Source organism: Coturnix japonica, chromosome 13, assembly GCF_054131305.1.
Source record: "Coturnix japonica strain WE chromosome 13, WE-NBRP24, whole genome shotgun sequence".
NCBI lineage: Eukaryota > Metazoa > Chordata > Aves > Galliformes > Phasianidae > Coturnix > Coturnix japonica.
Genome location: NC_140675.1, coordinates 14,209,980 through 14,227,080, shown reverse-complemented (window position 1 = coordinate 14,227,080; position 17,101 = coordinate 14,209,980). Strand labels below are relative to the sequence as shown.

General features: G+C 51.0%; 2 protein-coding genes across 9 annotated transcripts; both read right to left on the bottom strand.

Annotated features, from left to right (window-relative positions):
- Positions 1–1,549: 1,549 nt before the first annotated feature.
- On the bottom strand, positions 1,550–3,831 carry TEX47 (testis expressed 47). Of its 4 annotated transcripts, none has more exons than XR_014933845.1 (7): positions 3,382–3,808; positions 3,219–3,291; positions 2,858–2,961; positions 2,410–2,474; positions 2,205–2,343; positions 1,881–2,098; positions 1,550–1,767 (listed from the first exon to the last, which is right to left on the bottom strand). XR_014933845.1 is itself a non-coding variant. In XM_085514068.1 (7 exons), the coding sequence occupies exons 1-7, from the start codon at positions 3,472–3,474 to the stop codon at positions 1,730–1,732; spliced, it is 735 nt and encodes a 244-aa protein (XP_085370194.1). In that variant the 5' UTR covers positions 3,475–3,831; the 3' UTR covers positions 1,550–1,729. The 4 variants fall into 4 exon arrangements, 3 of the variants coding, with proteins under 3 accessions (XP_085370194.1, XP_085370193.1, XP_085370192.1); XM_085514068.1 differs by having other exon boundaries at positions 1,881–2,040; positions 2,142–2,343; positions 3,382–3,831; XM_085514067.1 differs by having other exon boundaries at positions 1,881–2,343.
- A 291-nt stretch (positions 3,832–4,122) lies between these two features.
- Positions 4,123–15,529, bottom strand: SLC5A11 (solute carrier family 5 member 11). 5 transcript variants are annotated; one of them, XR_014933843.1, is made up of 17 exons: positions 15,182–15,477; positions 13,372–13,543; positions 12,567–12,638; positions 12,224–12,328; positions 11,989–12,048; positions 11,732–11,836; positions 10,575–10,680; positions 9,757–9,837; positions 9,023–9,228; positions 8,455–8,590; positions 8,149–8,256; positions 7,840–7,990; positions 7,472–7,640; positions 6,831–7,046; positions 5,500–5,662; positions 5,033–5,147; positions 4,327–4,420 (listed from the first exon to the last, which is right to left on the bottom strand). XR_014933843.1 is itself a non-coding variant. In XM_015876732.3 (16 exons), exons 2-16 carry the CDS (start codon positions 13,501–13,503, stop codon positions 4,203–4,205), a joined length of 2,028 nt encoding a protein of 675 aa, XP_015732218.2. In that variant the 5' UTR covers positions 13,504–13,543; positions 15,182–15,507; the 3' UTR covers positions 4,123–4,202. The 5 variants fall into 5 exon arrangements, 4 of the variants coding, with proteins under 4 accessions (XP_015732218.2, XP_085370187.1, XP_085370188.1 ...); XM_015876732.3 differs by lacking the exon at positions 5,033–5,147 and having other exon boundaries at positions 4,123–4,420; positions 15,182–15,507; XM_085514061.1 differs by having other exon boundaries at positions 4,123–5,147.
- Between the last annotated feature and the right edge of the window lie 1,572 nt (positions 15,530–17,101).

Below are 17,101 nucleotides of genomic sequence, written 5' to 3'. Positions count from 1 at the left end.
GAAACGGGAAGAGATGAAATCACTGGTGTGAGCTTTCTATGTTATGTGGGAAATAATTGCAAGACTTGAAGCCACGGGGTACAGGGTGGAAAGCTGTGCAGTGCTGGGGCATCTCAATGGAGCGCAGAGCTGAAGCAGAAGCAAAGCAGGAGCTGAGAATAAAGATCTTGTGGGAAACGGGAAGAGATGAAATCACTGGTGTGAGCTTTCTATAATATTGTGTGGGAAATAATTGCAAGACCTGAAGCCACGGGGTACAGGGTGGAAAGCTGTGTTCAGTGAGGCAGAGCTGTGCAGTGCTGGGGCATCTCAATGGAGCGCAGAGCTGGAGCAGAAGCAAAGCAGGAGCTGAGAATAAAGATCTTGTGGGAAACCAGACAAGAGCTGAAATCACTGGTGTGAATTATTATTAAACAGGGCGGATAATGGGGCAAGACATGAGTTGGAATACAAGACCCTGGAGGGGTCATGGGGCACAAGCTGAAATCACAGTATGAGCTGGTAATGCAGAGCTGGTACCCACAGCAAAGTAAAGGTGTGTGTGAGGCAGAGCTGGACGGATGGGGCATCTCAGGGGAGCACAGAGCTGGAGCTGAGAATAAAGATCTTGTGAAAAACCAGGCAAGAGCTGAAATCACTGGTGTCAATTTATTATTAAACAGGGCGGATAATGGGGCAAGACAGTTGGAATACAAGACCCTGGAGGGGTCACGGGGCACAAGCTGAAATCACAGAGTGAGCTGGTAATGCAGAGCTGGTACCCACAGCAAAGTAAAGGTGTGAGGCAAAGCTGGATGGATGGGGCATCCCAGGAGAGCACAGAGCTGGAGCTGAGAATAAAGATCTTGTGTGAAACCAGGCAAGAGCTGAAATCACTGGTGTGAATTTATTAAACAGGGCAGATAATGGGGCAAGGCATGAGTTGGAATACAAGACCCTGGAGGAGTCACGGGGCACAAGCTGAAATCACAGTATGAGCTGGTAATGCAGAGCTGGTACCCACAGCAAAGTAAAGGTGTGTGTGGGGCAGAGCTGGACGGATGGGGCATCAAAGCGGAGCACAGAGCTGGAGCTGAGAATAAAGATCTTGTGGGAAACGAGAAGAGATGAAATCACTGGTGTGAGCTTTCTATGACGTTGTGTGGGAAATAATTGCAAGACCTGAAGTCACAGGGTACAGGGTGGAAAGCTGTGTTCAGTGAGGCAGAGCTGTGCAGTGCTGGGGCATCTCAATGGAGCGCAGAGCTGGAGCAGAAGCAAAGCAGGAGCTGAGAATAAAGATCTTGTGGGAAACCAGGCAAGAGCTGAAATCACTGGTGTGAATTATTATTAAACAGGGCGGATAATGGGGCAAGACATGAGTTGGAATACAAGACCCTGCAGGGGTCAGGGGGCACAAGCTGAAATCACAGTATGAGCTGGTAATGCAGAGCTGGTACCCACAGCAAAGTAAAGGTGTGTGTGGGGCAGAGCTGGACAGATGGGGCATCAAAGCAGAGCACAGAGCTGGAGCTGAGAATAAAGATCTTGTGAAAAACCAGGCAAGAGCTGAAATCACTGGTGTCAATTTATTATTAAGCACTGGGGGAAAAATGGGCAGGACATGAGCTGCAATACAAGACCTCCACTGACTCAGGCTCCTCCTGACTGATGGGCTGCAATGGAAGCCCGGCATGTGTGTGTGTGTGTGTGAGCCATGAGAGTCCTGCTCCACTGGGAACACGTTGCATCAGGGAGATAAGTGCAAGGGAACGGGCCATACAGCTTCTGTGAACGAAAGGAGAGCAAGGAACAGCAATCGTCATATAGCTCGCTATATAACCTATATAACAAACATAACCTACAAATCCCACTGTGTTCCCAAATCGCACACAACGTACCTGAATCCAGGGCAGGCTGCACAGGACTCAAATACATGCTCACAAAATCTACAGGACTTTCACATTCTTCAGCTTTACACAAGAAGCCAATGGGCCCTGCTGGGATGAGCAGCTCAGGGCTGAGAGTGCACAGAGTGTCACTGCTGGCCTCACTGTCATCCTGTGGAACAAGGAGTGTCCTGATGTGGGTGCAGGGCTGCTGATAGACTGCACAGCTGCTGTGTGGAGTGGAGGAACACGGGGTAAGACTGGGACCTTCACCTCAGTGGATTTCAGCACATATTCTGCTGCGCTGACCAGGAATATAAGACACTCTGCCACCACCTCCTCTATAGGCTGTGATTTCGTGGAGTCCTCTGGATGTGTTACAGGAGATGGCACCACCGCCATGTTCCACTCTGGGAACAGCCGTCTGGGGATGCTGTGTGCCACCACCAGCACCTTGATTCCCTGCAGGAGAGCACTGAGTGGAAAGGGAGTGAATCAATTCTGTCATAACCTTGCAGCAAAGGTAATGGGAACCACTTACCCAGGACCCTCGTTTTGGAGAGAAGCGAGAGCTCGGATGAGAAAATACATTGTGCTGCAGCAAGCCTGCAGGGGAAAGGGCTGAGCTATAATGGAATTGCATGTAATAAAATACTGCCTGAACAAAAGGTAATTCTTCAGCATCCCTTTGTGTAAACAGGCCTTGAGACCCACACACTGAGGACAAGGCATGTTCCTGTTATGCCCGACAGAACACAGCACTTCATGCTTCACATCCCTCCCTGCCATGGGATGGTTCAGTTCTGGGGGCAGCAGATCCCAGAATAAGGCTACCATGATTCCAACCTCTGCTCAGCCCTGAGTTCTCACTTTAAAGCAATGCATGGAGTCAGGAGTGGACACATGTTTGCAGTCAGCTGCATCTGAACTGAATTTATATGAAACTGAATAGAGGCCATCGGGTCCTGCTGGGAATTGCTTTAACTTACTTCTACTACGTGAAGAATGTGGCTGGAACTGAGGAGCAGCAGCCCCGAGACTTGTTCTCTTGGGTGACATTCGGATGCACCTTCAAACAATTCTCTGTGATAACCTTGTAGCAAAAGCAACAGCGTGTTACACCGCTCAGCGCGGATCCAGCAGGGCAGTTCTCTGCTCTGAGCGCTCAGATTTACAAATGATCATTTTGCTATTCAGAAACACTGAAGTATCACTTTAATGGGAACAGCGGAATGCCTCTGCCCCACAGCGGCACCAGCTCACACAAATGCTTTGGGGAGGGGGGGGAAATAAAGTAGAATCGAATGATTTTACAAGCTGCCTTAAGGCTCCTCACAGACAATCACCCACCTGCCACCTCCTCCGCCTTCGCCCCCTCGCGCAGCCGGGCCACGACCAGCATCCGCTCCAGCGGGACGCGGCACTGCGGGCAGAGCGCAGCACACGCAGCTCAGCTCGGCTCAGCTGAGCACAGACGCTGCTGCTGCTGCTGCTGCAGCTGCCGCCCGCCCACCTGCATGATGCCGAGCAGCCGCCGCCGCCGCGCGGCCAGGAGGTTCCTCCGCTTCAGCGGCTCCGTCCAGTCGTGCCGCTCCTCCTCCGCCATGCTCGGGCCGGGAGATGCCGGTGGGGGCCGCGCTGCGCTCGCGGAGCCGCGTTACGACCGTTGTGCCGCGCGCCAGAGCGACTCCCTCCAACCCGGGCAGGTGCAGCGAGTTCCGGCAGCCACATGAAGCTTTGAGCTTTAACGGCGCTGCACACCAGTGCCCAGCCCGCCCTGTGGGCACCGCTCACCCCATCGCTGCACCCCGGCTGTGTTGCTCCGGCCCTGTTCTGCTATGCCGGCACGCTGCCATCAGCGCAGTCCCATGGGAACGTCAGCGAGCACAGAGCGCTCTACACGTCCATTGCTGCTCACGGGGTTTGGACGAGGGAATCCCGGCTGTGAGCGCTGCCCCGGGTCAGTTGTGCACCCTGGTGGTTACAGGGGTACAGCACAGGCAAGCCAGGTGTTTGATGTGTGCTTACAGAGCTATAAACAGGAACGGAATCCAGATGTCTTAAGAGCCAGGTAGTGCTTTAACCCCAAAGACTGTAACTGTATCCTTGGAATAACCAACACTCAGCTCGTCGTGCTCAGCTTTGTGCATCCAGTTCATCTCTGTGGCAGCACTGAGAGCTCCTCGAGGGAAACGAGGGATGCATTAGGGAGGAAGGACTGTCTCCTTAAATAAAACTGGGAAAGCACTACGGGTTACATTAACCTTCTGCTATTTATTATTATTTACACCAGTTAACATTAGTTGATGTCATTTGGGATCAAGCGGCGGGCCACTATGCAAAGTAGGCCCAGAGGAAGACCCCTGCACATATGCTCAGTATCAAGTTGATGTTCAGGACGTGCTTCACCAGCGGGTTCTCCTCCAGGGAAGCCATGGGACGCTCAGGTTTGGCTGGCGCCACATCCTCAGGGTTCTCCTGCCTGCGTTCCATCCCACAGAGCCACAGGAGGGTCCTCACCAGCTTCGAGTCCTTCTTGGTGCCAGTCGGACCTACAGAGCCAGCACAGAGCGAGGTGTAAGTGTCACCAACAGCAGATCCCAGGTGTATGTCAGTATGGCCCTGCACGAAGGGTTTTGATGCTGAAGTGCATCTTTGCTCTTTAAACAAGTGTGCTAACTACACTGAGCTATGGGAAACCCTTCAAGTAACGTCTATTTGGGGCTGTAGGGTCTATTTCTTTCTTCCTTGGAAAGGTCTGAGCTCAAGCTCTGCTCTTCCCAACGTTTTAGGAGGCAGTAATGGTACCAAACCTAAAAGCCCATCTCTAAGTACTTGGAGCCCATCAGCTTCTTTTGCCATATACATACTTGGTCCGGTTTGGGTTAATCCACATTACAAGTGTGGAAAGAGAATTCTCCCAGCTTTGGGGTGGGTTGGGCCGTAGGTGACACAGTGTCAGTTTGCAACAAGACTGGGCAGCACTGGGAGATCTGCACTTCGCTTCCTCGTTACCTTACTGATCTTTTTTCCCTTAGCTTTATATATAGCTCAGAGGAATAAACAGCTGCACAGTTGCATAAACAGCATCCCAAGGCTGGCAAAAACAAGTGATGGCAATCATTGCTGGAAAATGCAGAATGAATTGCTATGTGTGTTTGTACCTAATACCGACAAGTACAAGACTTAAAAAATGTAAATCCTCCTTCACTGATCTGTCAAGAGCTCCGCCCAGGGCTCTGGGTTCTCCCTGCTGCTAGAGTCCATCAGAAAACATCACTGAAAAACAGAAATGGAATTGCATGAAAGTAATGGTGTCTTTTCCTCCACCCTCCCCTTTCAATCAGTTCTCCTTGCAGCGGGTGCAGGCAGCACTAGGCTCTATGCAGGGCAGTGGCTTTCTGTATCCCGTCCAGCTCCTCCTTGATTTCAAGCATATGTAATGCCATCAAGAGATGGAAAAGGAACTAAGCTTTTGCTTAGGTGGAACTGTCAGGTAAAAACCCTCTAGCGTGCCCTGAAGATACAGAAATCTAGAGGACGCAGTTTTAACTGTTCTCGTCTTCAGAGCCTTTACGTAACGCCTAGAGTTGTTAATTGTGTTACTGAGTTACGGTGTTGGAGCACTTACATTTGTTATCATTTGTACTATTTTCAGAGGCAATGCTTATATCAATCTGGAGAGCTGGACGCTCAGCTTGGTGCGCTCCTTTGGCAGTGTCAGGAGAAGAGCTGACCGCTAGGTCTGTCTTGGCTGGAGGATCCCCGCGTGTGAACCAGGTAAGCCGACTTATCTGATGGCATGAAGAGTGGTGTTAAACTGCTGTGCGGTCGCTTAAAGGACTGCCTGAGCAGTACAGCAGCCTGCAGAGAGAACACGGTGAGGGGCCGAGGTCTGTTCTCCCGCTCTGCTGGAGCAGGTGAGCCGGCTCAGTGCTCTGCTGCTGGCTGCAGAGCGGTGCTGTGTTAGTTCTATCTGCAGCCTGAGAGCTCTTGGTCTTCACTTGTAGTTACTGCGTGGGTATTGCTGGATGCAGCCTGAGTGGGCCAGGGAAGGGAGCAAAAGAATGGAAGCTGTGGCCAGTGAGGAATGATTCACAGAACGGGGGGTTGTATAGAGAAGAAAAGACAGATGGGAGATAGGATAACTTCCATCAAGTATGTCAAAGGCTCATTAAAGAGGAGCATTCTTGATACCAGTGACAGGGCAGAGAGGAAGGGATGAGCACAACACGAAGCTGGAAAGATTCAAGTTGGAGAAGAGGAAAAACTTCTGCCAAGAGTGGCAGGATCTTGAACTGGCGCTGCACCTCCCTGGGCACCCCTCTCTGGGGGTTTATGGGAGTGAGTTTGCCTTTCAGAAATGCCACATTAGTCCTCTCTCAAAGCAAGAGATGCGTTGGTTGTATGATTTCTGAAGGTCCCTTCTGGCCTCTGTCATTGTTTTGTGTCCTTTCTGCTGTTTACAGTATTTTTTGTAGCCTCAATACGTCTATTAAAAGTAGTCAAACTGGCACAAACCTGTTCCAGAGGAAGTGTGCTCTCTGCCCTTGATTTCTCTTTTCTGCGAGTAAAAATGGTTCCTCACTAAATTAGTAAGAGTTCATAAAGATGAGCCAGAAGCTGGAATTTCTTGGAAAATAGAGGGAAAAAGCTAGTTTGTTATGCATTAAACACCCGCGTTTGAACTTAAGAACAGCTCTTTGTAACATCGACTGTTGACCTGTTTCCAGGGTGGAACTCTGGATGTATGGGATCAAAACCTTAAAAGGAAAGCAGCAGGGTGCTGGAGCAAAGGAGGGATGGCTGTTACAGGTTGCTACAAGTGTTTTCAATAGACTAAGAATGGATGGAGATGCCCATTTCCATTTATCTCTGCCTCATTCCCATGGATGTAACATAGGGCATCCATTTACCAGTAAGGGAAGCAATGTGGGGGGTGGGAGGGTTGGGGACACGCACCATTTCCTCTGAGGGAGGTTCTGTCAGCAGGCTGACGAGCAGCACAGTGAGTGTGGAGACGGCAGCCAGGACCATGGAGAAGTAGAGGTAGTGCATGTAGCGCAGCACGCCCGGCCGCGTGTCCCGCTCCCCGCACTGGGGCTCAGGGAAGATGAAGTCCAGCACCATCCGGATGACGCCCATCAGCAGCCCCAGCACCAGGCCCCAGAACGCTCCCTAGGAAGGAAGGGTTATTTGCTGGAGCAAATAGTGCGATCCTCCTGTATGAGGAGCAGTGGGCCATTGAAAGGGGAAGTTTGCATCCCAGTGGCTGCTTTAACCACAGGTGCTAACGACTGCCTTCCAGCTAAGTGAAGCCAGGTTTGAGAAGGCTTTACCCCATACTTAGCCCCAGCTGAGGAGCTGCAGGCTTTGGATTCCAGGTGCCATGCTCCTTAACAACGTGGGCCCCCTGGTGCAGATCACACAAGCACATCTAATGAATGGGAAGCAAGGCCCTAACGAGCTTCAGGCTTTATGAAGGACACCCTGCAGCCAAGCAATGCAGTTCTCTCACTGTTTGCAAAATGCCTTTTGAAAAGCACGAGGAATTCCTGCTTTCAGGGGTGAGTGTGTCCAGCCCTGTCTAGTTGGGCTGTTACCTTCTCATTCGCTCGCTTCCAGAAGCAGCCCAGTATGAACACCACTGCCACAGGGGGCTGCAGGTAAGAACTGATGGACTGGATGTAAATGAAGAGCTGTCCACCCTGGCCAGCCTGGACCAGTGGGATCCAGAGGATAGAGACCACTGTAAGGAGCAGCACAAAGACCCTGTGGAAGAAGATGTCAGTAGTGTTAGCTCGAATGTTTCTTTTCCAATTGTACAGCTTGCAAAACAGTTCCTGAGATTGCTTGTAACCATGAGGCCTCAGCTTTAGCACTGCAGCAAACCTGTGCACTATGGGGCTCTCGGCCTGTCCTCCCTTGTAGTGTGGATCCCTTGCAACATACCTGTCCCAGTTTCCCATACCTGCCAACGATCATGAGCTCCCATTCGGAGCATCGAGGCCGGAAATGTTTCCAGAGGTCCATGGTAAAAATGGTGCTGGCACTGTTGAAGATGGATGTGAGGGAGGACATGAGGGCTGCTATCATCACGGCCATCATCAGGCCCCTGAGTCCTGAAAGCAGAAAGATGGGTGCAGCCTCACTGAGAATCCCAAATAACCACTTGCTGTGTGCCGTCCCTCACCGCTCTTCCATTAATCCCAATGTAACCCCACTGAATTATAGCTGCAGGTGTTTTCCCCTCTGGCCTTTTCCTGTGCAGGTTGCTCACCTACAGGCAGGAGCTCTATCACCAGCATCGGGTAAGCAATATCAGAACAGCCGGATGGGTTGCCACAGATTTTCTGACAGATCTCCGGCTCTGCACAAGCCACCAGGTCTGAAACAAGCAATGCAAGTGAGAAGCAACATTCACGAGTCACGAGGAGCAGTACAGCTCAAGTCTGCTGCAGGAGAAATTGCATTCTGCCAGTTGTAACTGGGAGGAGGTTTTGTTGTACTTTGGGCACTTGATGCACTGAATGGACACAACTTGTAGCAGTTGTCAGAGGGAACAGGGCTCTCCTTCAACACTGACCTGGGAAGAGGACCCGGCTGATCATGCCTGGCATCACCATCATGAAGAGGGGCAGAATCTTCAGGTAGGAGGTCATCAGGGAGCCTCCCTTGGCATGTGAGAGGTTTTTAGCAGCAAGGGACCTCTGAACGATGACCTAGAAAGGAAGAAATGCATTGGATCTGCTGCTGGGTGGAGCAGAGCCGGCCCTGGTGGTGTGGTTGGATCATGTACTGCTCTTTGGCACAGATTTCATGCTGTGTTCATTTATATATTCCGTTCTCTAAACTATTGCAGTTGTAGAAGTGAGCACTGGGGTGAAGGTGATCAGATCCCTGCAGAGCTGAGAGAGTTTGAGAGTGCTTCACGTCTTTATGGGCTGGGATTAACAATGAGACACATTCTCCCCTCTTCCTACACTGAAATAATTCCCAACACCTGCGTGTGCATCTGCAGTTTTTGCAGTCTGAGGATTGAAAGCAACACATTTTACTGCACTGCTGTCAGAAATAGTGACTAGTCTGGACCTCAGGTCTGCAATCAAACAGCCAAGAACGTGTCCTCAAAACCAAACCGAGCAGTGACGTACCTGGTCAGTGCACCAGTACCACAGGGATGGGATGGTCATCCCCACCAGCACCCCTGGCCAGGGAAGGTCGGAGTTAACAGGGTCCCGGAAGATGTGGAAAGCATCTTTCCTTGGCAAACCACAGCTGCTGTTCTCCTTGCGGGTGCTGGGAATGGCATCAAAGTATTTTGCTTGCAATCCTTCCAGACCGCCAACTTCAACAAAGCCTAAAATAGGTCATGGGAGGTAGTTATCATGTCTTCTGTGCTCTTGTTTTTAGTCTCTATAGTTTGCTGGATAGATAGATAGCCGTAGTCTCTATAAATTTTCCACAAGCATTCTTTAAAATCAGGAGTTACTGGCTTGGCAACCAGCCCACGGCAGGGGGTTGAAATGAGCTGATTGTTAAGGTCCCTTCCAAACCAATCACTCTATGGCAGTGTAATCTGTTCTACAGTTTGAATGCAGGGCAGGGGGTGGCATCACGCTGTAAACCTGTTGGCTAGAGATGATGCTCGTTCATCTTTTATACTACCTCACAACCTGTTTCCTTGATTTTTTATGGAGTTCTCGTGCATTTTTACCACTTAAGAACAACTGTAAGATTATTTGTATGGATGCATATTTCTACAGGAAAAAAAAAAACAACTTAAAAAGCAGTTCTCGGAACATCAATAAAGTAGACATTTATAATGACCCAATGTGTCTGTAGTGCTAAAGCTGCTATAAGCTCAGCAAGGAGGAGGAGCACTCACTGAAGACCATGAGGCTGAGGGCACCGATCAGCATGATGAGGGTCTGCAATGCATCCGTGTAGATGACAGCGGCCAGACCACCTGTGGGAGCAGAGAGCTGTGCTGAGAGCTGTGCTGGGATCCGCCCTGACCCCCTTGGCAGCATCCTGTGGAGCAGCACCACGCAGCCCTGCCCGTACTCAGCCATCCCTCATGTTTCAAATCAGTGTGAATCACCATTTTGTCACCAAGAAGCTGATGTCTGGTATAAGTATTTCTATGGGAAATGCATGGAAAAACTCCAGAAAAAACCCCAGGCTGAGTATGGAGGAGGAAAAACAGCAAAGGTGGAGGCGATCTTTATGAGCAGCATCACCAGGGGTGAGCGCTGGGAAAGGAGCAACCTTTGTTTGTGTGGGATTTGTGCTTGCTCCGTGCATGGCTTTGTTCCATTTGGCCACTCTTAAGCCCCAAAAGGGCACCCAGGACTGACAATGCTCCTTGCATTACGCAGCTCATTGCTATGTTAATCCCTCAAACCCTAAAAAGCCCAAAGGAGGAACTGCACTGGGCAAATGCTGCGAGCATCACTTCTCTTAAGGAGAGACTGCCATGCATTCGTATCTGGTGTGGCCTTGTAAGGGGCATTCATGTGCTCACTCCTGGTAATGCTTTCTAACAGGTGAGTTACCAATTGCTGTTCTCCCTGTTTTCCATACTCATGGCAATAAACAATGTGAAATTCAGGCCCCCTACCAAAAGCATGAGGCTGTTTTGTGCATTACATGCACATGCTGAGCAGGGCCTGCTGTGCTCTGACCTGAAACTCAGCCACGCACCTGCTACGGTGTAGACAGCAGTGATTGCTAGCAGGCCTGCCACAGCAATGTAGAGGTCCCAGTGCAAAGCTTGCTGAATGAAGAGGGCCCCAGCATACATATCAACCTATGAACAAAAATGATTGCAGTTGCTAGATGACATTACCCGACCCCTACAAGCTGGTGGTGCCAGGGAGTGGACACACAGTGATTTGCATTGCAGCATGTTCTTAAGGAGCATCCACAGAACCCTGTGACAGCAGTGCTCCCAGGGCTCAGGCAGGTGTGTGCCAGGATCCCAGCCCATCTGTGCCCTGTGTGCACAGGAAAATCACAGACAGAGACCTCTCCACTTTCTCCAGCTCATGCAGTGCTGCACAGTTAATGAGCAGCTCGCAGGGTGTTGTGCAAGGCTCGCTCCTGTTATTCATTCCAGGCGCTGCATCAAAGGGAAGCAGCAATAAATCACGGGGCTCTTTCCGCCTGAGCACATACCAGCTCCTGCATTCTTGCTCATCCTGCAGATAGCAGCTATAGCTGTTTGTGCAGGAAGTGAACGTGCAAAGGGAAGAGACCGGGCAAGCCAGCCAGGCATACAAATCTAACAACAATGCATCCACTCAGCTCAACCTTCCAATGGGTAATTACTCAGGATGTTGACATCCAGCTTTCCCCTTACTGTAGCAAGCATTCAAATCCTTAATGGGGAAAAATATAATCATTGTTAGTGCAGCTTCTCAAAACAGCTGTAGTCCACCTTTCTCAGGCTTTTTGAAAATATACCTCTATTTCTGTTAATCCGGGGAAGGGTCAACCATTGCATCATCTTTTCAGTACCTAAAACAGGGCTATAAGAGAGAAGAGGACAGACTCTGCAGCAGGGTCTGTATTGACAGACAAGGGGAAATGGTTTCAATCTAAAACTGGAAATTGAGATGGAATATAGAGAAGAATCTGTTTGTAATAAGGGCAGAGATGCACTGCCCCATCCCTGCAGACACCCGTGGTTAGACTGGATGGGGCTCTGAGCACTGATGGAGCTGTGGGTGCAGGGAGTGGCACCACAAGGTCCCTTCCAACTCAAACCATTCTATATCTCTGTGATCTCAGCCTGGCTGGGTAACACACTCTTCCAAAGCAGGTCAAATTCAACCTCCTACCATTTTTTTCCTACTTACCGATATCTTGGTGAAGATATAGATGAACAAGTAGAGAATCGCCAGGAATATCTGGATTCTTTTTCCACCGAAGCGTTTGCGCAGGTACTCCGGCATGGTGGTCACCTGTGTGGGACAAACATGTTGGAGAGGCAGCAGCACAAAGAGGCTCAGCTGGAAGCTGTGCAGCTGCAACTGAGGATGGCTGAGCTCCTGAGCCACCTGGGGGGTTTGAATGCTAGTAAGTGACTGATGGACACAACGCCCCATTTACTTACTCCTGCTGCTATGTAAATGGGAAGGAATAACCACGCCAGCACCAAAACAGAAAACATGCCCTGCAAAACAAGTGGAAAGGAAGATCAAAATGCTGCTCCAGGCCGTGGTTAGGTGGGGAGAGCATGTGGCACTCAGGGGCATGGAGACATGGGGACTCTGGCAGAGGCAGCAGGAAGGCTGCTGTGCTGTGCCATGCATATGGAGCCATGCCATGCCATACAATGCCACACTCACATTCCACTCGTAGGCTGTCGCAGCGATTCCCGATGCAGCTCCTGACCCCGCCAGGCCAATGAAGTGCCCGCTTCCAACATTGCTGGCAAACAGGGATGCGCCCACCTGGGAAGAGATGCAGGGATCAGGCACTGTGTCCCTGGGGGTGCATAGAGGGGAGGTAGCAGGGAGACACTGTGCCAGCCAGCTGCTCTGGTCTTAAAGAAAGCCAGCATTGTTACTGGGTCTTTGCAAAAACATGGAACACGTCTTTTTTCTTCTTTTTTGGAGAAATGAATTCTGCATGGACAAAAGTCTCACTGTAACCTAAGGGCACAAGCAGGATAACAACAAAGATACTTACAGGCCACCACACCATCTGTCCCCCAGCCAGAAAGTAGCCTTTCACCGTGCTGCGCTGCGTCTTCCACATGGACTGAGAAAGCAGAAGAGCAGAACAAAGGATCACCATTATCAGCTGCTGCTCAGAACCACATGGAGCATGTGGCTGCTCCCCCAGCAGGAGTCGGTCCTGTCCTCATTCCACACCCAACATGGAGACAAGCAATTCTGGACAAGTACTGTGGGCACCTGCAGTTATCAGGAGGAGCGCTACACATTGTATGTATTACATGTTGACTCCCATTCTTGAGAGATCTCAAATGTTTTCATGTGATACAGTGAGCTCTGCATCGCATCTGGAGGCAGCAGCCATCCATCTCTGCCTTGTGACAGCCAGACTGTGCTTCTGCTATTGCAAAAGCCACGCCAGGAGGATGTCCTGCTGCTTTAATTGTATGTGAGGACTATTTTTAATTCACAAAATCTGCTGTCAGGACCTCACTGCTGACAAACACAGATGATACATGGGAACAGCAGTTCCTTCCTGAATGAACAAAACATTGTTAGTAGTACTTGGTACTTACACAACCTCTTCCTCACAAGTGCCCTCAGTACCTCTACAAACACTGGAGCTGAACAGCCCTTGTGCGGCGCAGTGAGGGCACTTCCCCAGGCTGAAGTAGGGGAAAGGGCCTTTGAGCTGTGCCCTTCCACTCGTGTAGTTGACTTCAGTGAAGTGTGGCTTGATTCAAGCCAAAGTAAAATAAGTTGAAGCCCAAACAGCCGTATTTTCCTATATAACAGCGCTCTGAATGTTAAATGCTTACCCACAGCCCAACAGCCAGGACAAACACAAAGTACAGCACGAGGATAGTGATGTCTATGGGACCCAGCGTCTTCTGGGGAAACACATCCCACGGGGGTGTCACTGATGATGGGGTGCTGCTGGTGCTTTCCATGGCTCCTTGTGAAGGATGGGCGCTTCCTCTAGGCACAGATCTGTGAAACATGGGCTGTGTTGTTGCAGCACTTTGGCAGAAGGGGAAGCTGCTGACTGCTCCTAAACATCCCCAGGATGCCCCACTGTGCCCAGCCATGGGATCTGCTCTCCATTACCCTGCTGACCTGAGGAGATCACTGCCAGGAGACTGAGTGCCCACTCCTCCTTCTGCTCCTTATGCCTGGTCTTCTGGCTATTGCTGCACTTGTAAGGTGACACTTATAAGCTCCCACCTCAAAATGCTGGAGAAGGTGGGGCAGGGAAAGGCGGTGTCACCTGCTGCTGGGGAGAGGAGCAGCCCAACAGGTTCTTCCCCTGAACCCAGTGCCTGGCACAGCACAGGGACATCCATGCTTGGCTTTCACAATGCCCTCTGGCCTCACCCATTTGCTGGTACAGGAAGAGGCAGCTTTGACCCTCACCTTCCCTGATGCCTAAAGTGCTGTTGAAGTACAAGCAGTTGCTCCTGGATGTTGTTGGCATGGCCAGGCGCATAAGGCCCAGAGGTGTGAACAAAGCAGAGTGGGAACAGATAAGAAAAAACACACTCACCATCCCTACACATCAAGGCAATGTTGCAAATGTGATGGAAATGCAGCAGTTTCACTGGGCAGCACTGAAAAGTGTCCCATGTCCCTGCTGAGCTCAGCCTCAGCCCAGGATGGAATTGTGTTTATGGGAAGGTTGGGCAGTGGGTGGTTTTCAGGTACAGTCCCATTCCCTGCCACACACAGCGGGCAGGTTGTGCACAACCTGGAACTGCAGCACCAAAGCCCATCCAGAACCACACTCCGAATGGTGAATGCTGAGAGCACAACCTGCAGGGCTCCAGAGCCTTCCCTGTGCCTTATACCTTGCCCAGGTCCCTGTGCATCTTCTGGGAGTGCTGGTGCTGCACCTCCTTAAGGAGTAACATCTGGGCTGCCACCGAGCACTGAAATGCTCTTTGTTGTGCAGGTCTTAGGGAGCTGCTGACCCCTCTGCTACCTCCCTCTTTCTCTTTCACAGCTCTCATTCTGCCTTTTCTTACCAGCCCAAAGCACCTCCCATACCAGGTGCTGTGCACCTGCAGCACAGTCTGCACTGAGCTACCTGCACTCAGTTCCATACAGGGCTTGGCTTTATCTTCTCCCTTTGCAATGTGAGCAGCGCCAGCCTTGTTTCATGTGTTGCCAACGAGGAGGGGACACATAGATATGCTGAGGGAGTCCCGCACTGAGCTGCATCTATGGGTGCCGCACAGAGCACAGGGAGAGCGCAGTGAGCTCAGCTGCTCCAGCTTCAAATCCTCCCTCAGCCACAGCCCAGTGGAAATTTTGCCTGTTTTGTGCATTCAGGTCACAGCTCTGTCCCCCCCCGGTTCCTGGCACAGGCGGCAGCACTTTCCTCGCCAGAGATTGTGAGCAAGAAACATCCGTGGCATTGAAATGCGGCCGCTGAAGCCGGCCTTTATCAATGGTCTGGGGAGACTCAGCCACGTGGGTGCCGAGGCGCCGCCGGCACTGTATCCCAATGCCTCTGCAAGGGGATTTTTTAAAGCTTTCCCAGCTCTGTACCCCTCCTACAGTGACCGCCATCCTCCCCGCAGCCGCCCACAGCCCAGCACCCGACCGCAAGGTAGAAGCAGGAGGACTTACTGCGCTCAGCTGGGTCTCATTCTGCTCCCTCGCGCTGGGCACCACCGAGCCTCTGCCAGCTGACGGGCAGCTTAAATATTGCCAGAGAATGGGGATTTGCCAGCGGAGCTGTTAACAGTGTCACAAGGAACGAGGAGGAATATTTATAGTCAAAGTTAAACTAATTGCCCGAAGTTACTCGTTCGGTCTCCTGCAGCTCTGGTGAGAAGTACGTTATTTTCACTATCAGCGCTCATAGGTCAAACTCCAAAGAGTGCCATCCTCTTAAGCAATCTGCGCAGCTAATGAAGGGACAAGTAACAATGAAAGTCAGCGCCGATGTCCTCGCAGGCTGACACCACAAGACACAGGAGGGAGCTGACAGCCCTGTGTCTGAATGTGTGCCTGAGCCTTACAAAGGGCAGGATTCAGCCATGGGCTGGGGTCGGTCTATGAGCCTGTAGGTGAATCCCAGGACTGGGTTCCTTTCTGAGACCAGGATGGATAAGTGTTTACAGCCAAATAACGTGTATGAATGGTGCTGAAGGGACATTCCAAAGTGAGAGGCTGCGGCAAGGAGTGCAGCTCATGCCGTGGTATGGGCAGCTAAAGCTCAGGCAGAACTGCCATTGCTGGCTGCCCTTGAGCAGAGCCCGTGGGTCAGGTCATGTCACAGCTCTCTGCGCTGCCGTTTGGGAAACCTCACTTCTCTTAAAACCTCTGCTGTTAGAATGAGAATTCCAACTTTCACCTTTCCTTCTGGCTTTTCTAGATGGACAATGGAGGAAAGTTAAATATGTAGTGATGAAAATAAGCACCCCAAAGCCTAGCAAACTAGAAGCAAAATAGGAAATCCTGTCTTTTAGTGTATAGGTTCACACAGCTCACACTGATGGATGTAACCAATCCTGTGGCTGGAGCTGCTTTTGTTTGGTCTGCTGGAATGTGGAAATGCCAGGATTTCCTAAGTTGTGTTAGAACTACGCAGAACCTGAGAGGCCATAACATGAGCACCCACGTGCCCTGTGCTGCCTCCAAGCTGCGCAACTTCATGACTTCCAGCCCTTCACCTCTGTAACCGAGACTCCAGTTTGTCCATTTGGCAGCTCTCAGGAAAAAAATGACAGCTTATGGCACTTGTAACAAGGTGCAGAGGAGAAGTGATCAGATGTTCCAACATGGCTTGGAGACATCATAGAACCATCAGAGTTGGAAGGGACCTCTTGAGATCATCTGGCCATCCTGGTGCTTGCTTATCCCATCCAGTCTTCCAGCTGGAGCTGTGGCCAGGACTTCACCATGGCTTTGTCGAAGCTGCTCTTGTTTGTGTGTTTCTTTCTTTCTTTCTTTCCACCCCATTTCTCGCAGGAAAGAGTGAAACCCCCTGGATATTCACACATCTGAAGTGCAGCCTGGGGTCACCTCGGGGCTGCCCCACAGCTGGTTCCTTCCCAAGGACACGCTCCCCAAGAAAGCAACACACGGCCAAGGCTGCGGTGCTGAGGATGGGCTGGGCAGGGCTGGGAGCCCCCACCCACTGCAAGGGGCTGGGAAAGGATTACTTAATGCATGAAGTTATCAGGAACAAACCAATGAGCGCATGGTGTGTTGCTGAGGCTCAGACTCAATACCTGCCTATAGGACACAGTGTCTGCAGCAGTTTGCAGGGCAACTAAAGGAACACCAAGCTCTGGGCAGGGCATGTGCACGTGCCCAGGATTGACTTCTGCCCGCAGGTTAGTGCCAGCTCTGCTCAGAGCCCCCAGGGAGCAGCTGCCATGGAGCAGGTTGTAAACAAGCTAAACTGCAACTAGGAAATCTGATAGCAGACCAGCCCCTATCTCTGCTGGTGGCATAAAGAGAGATAAATCGCCCCAAGGACATCACCTTAGCTGCAGCCAGGAATTCCTTCTCAGAAGGGAACAATTCACTGGCTCACAC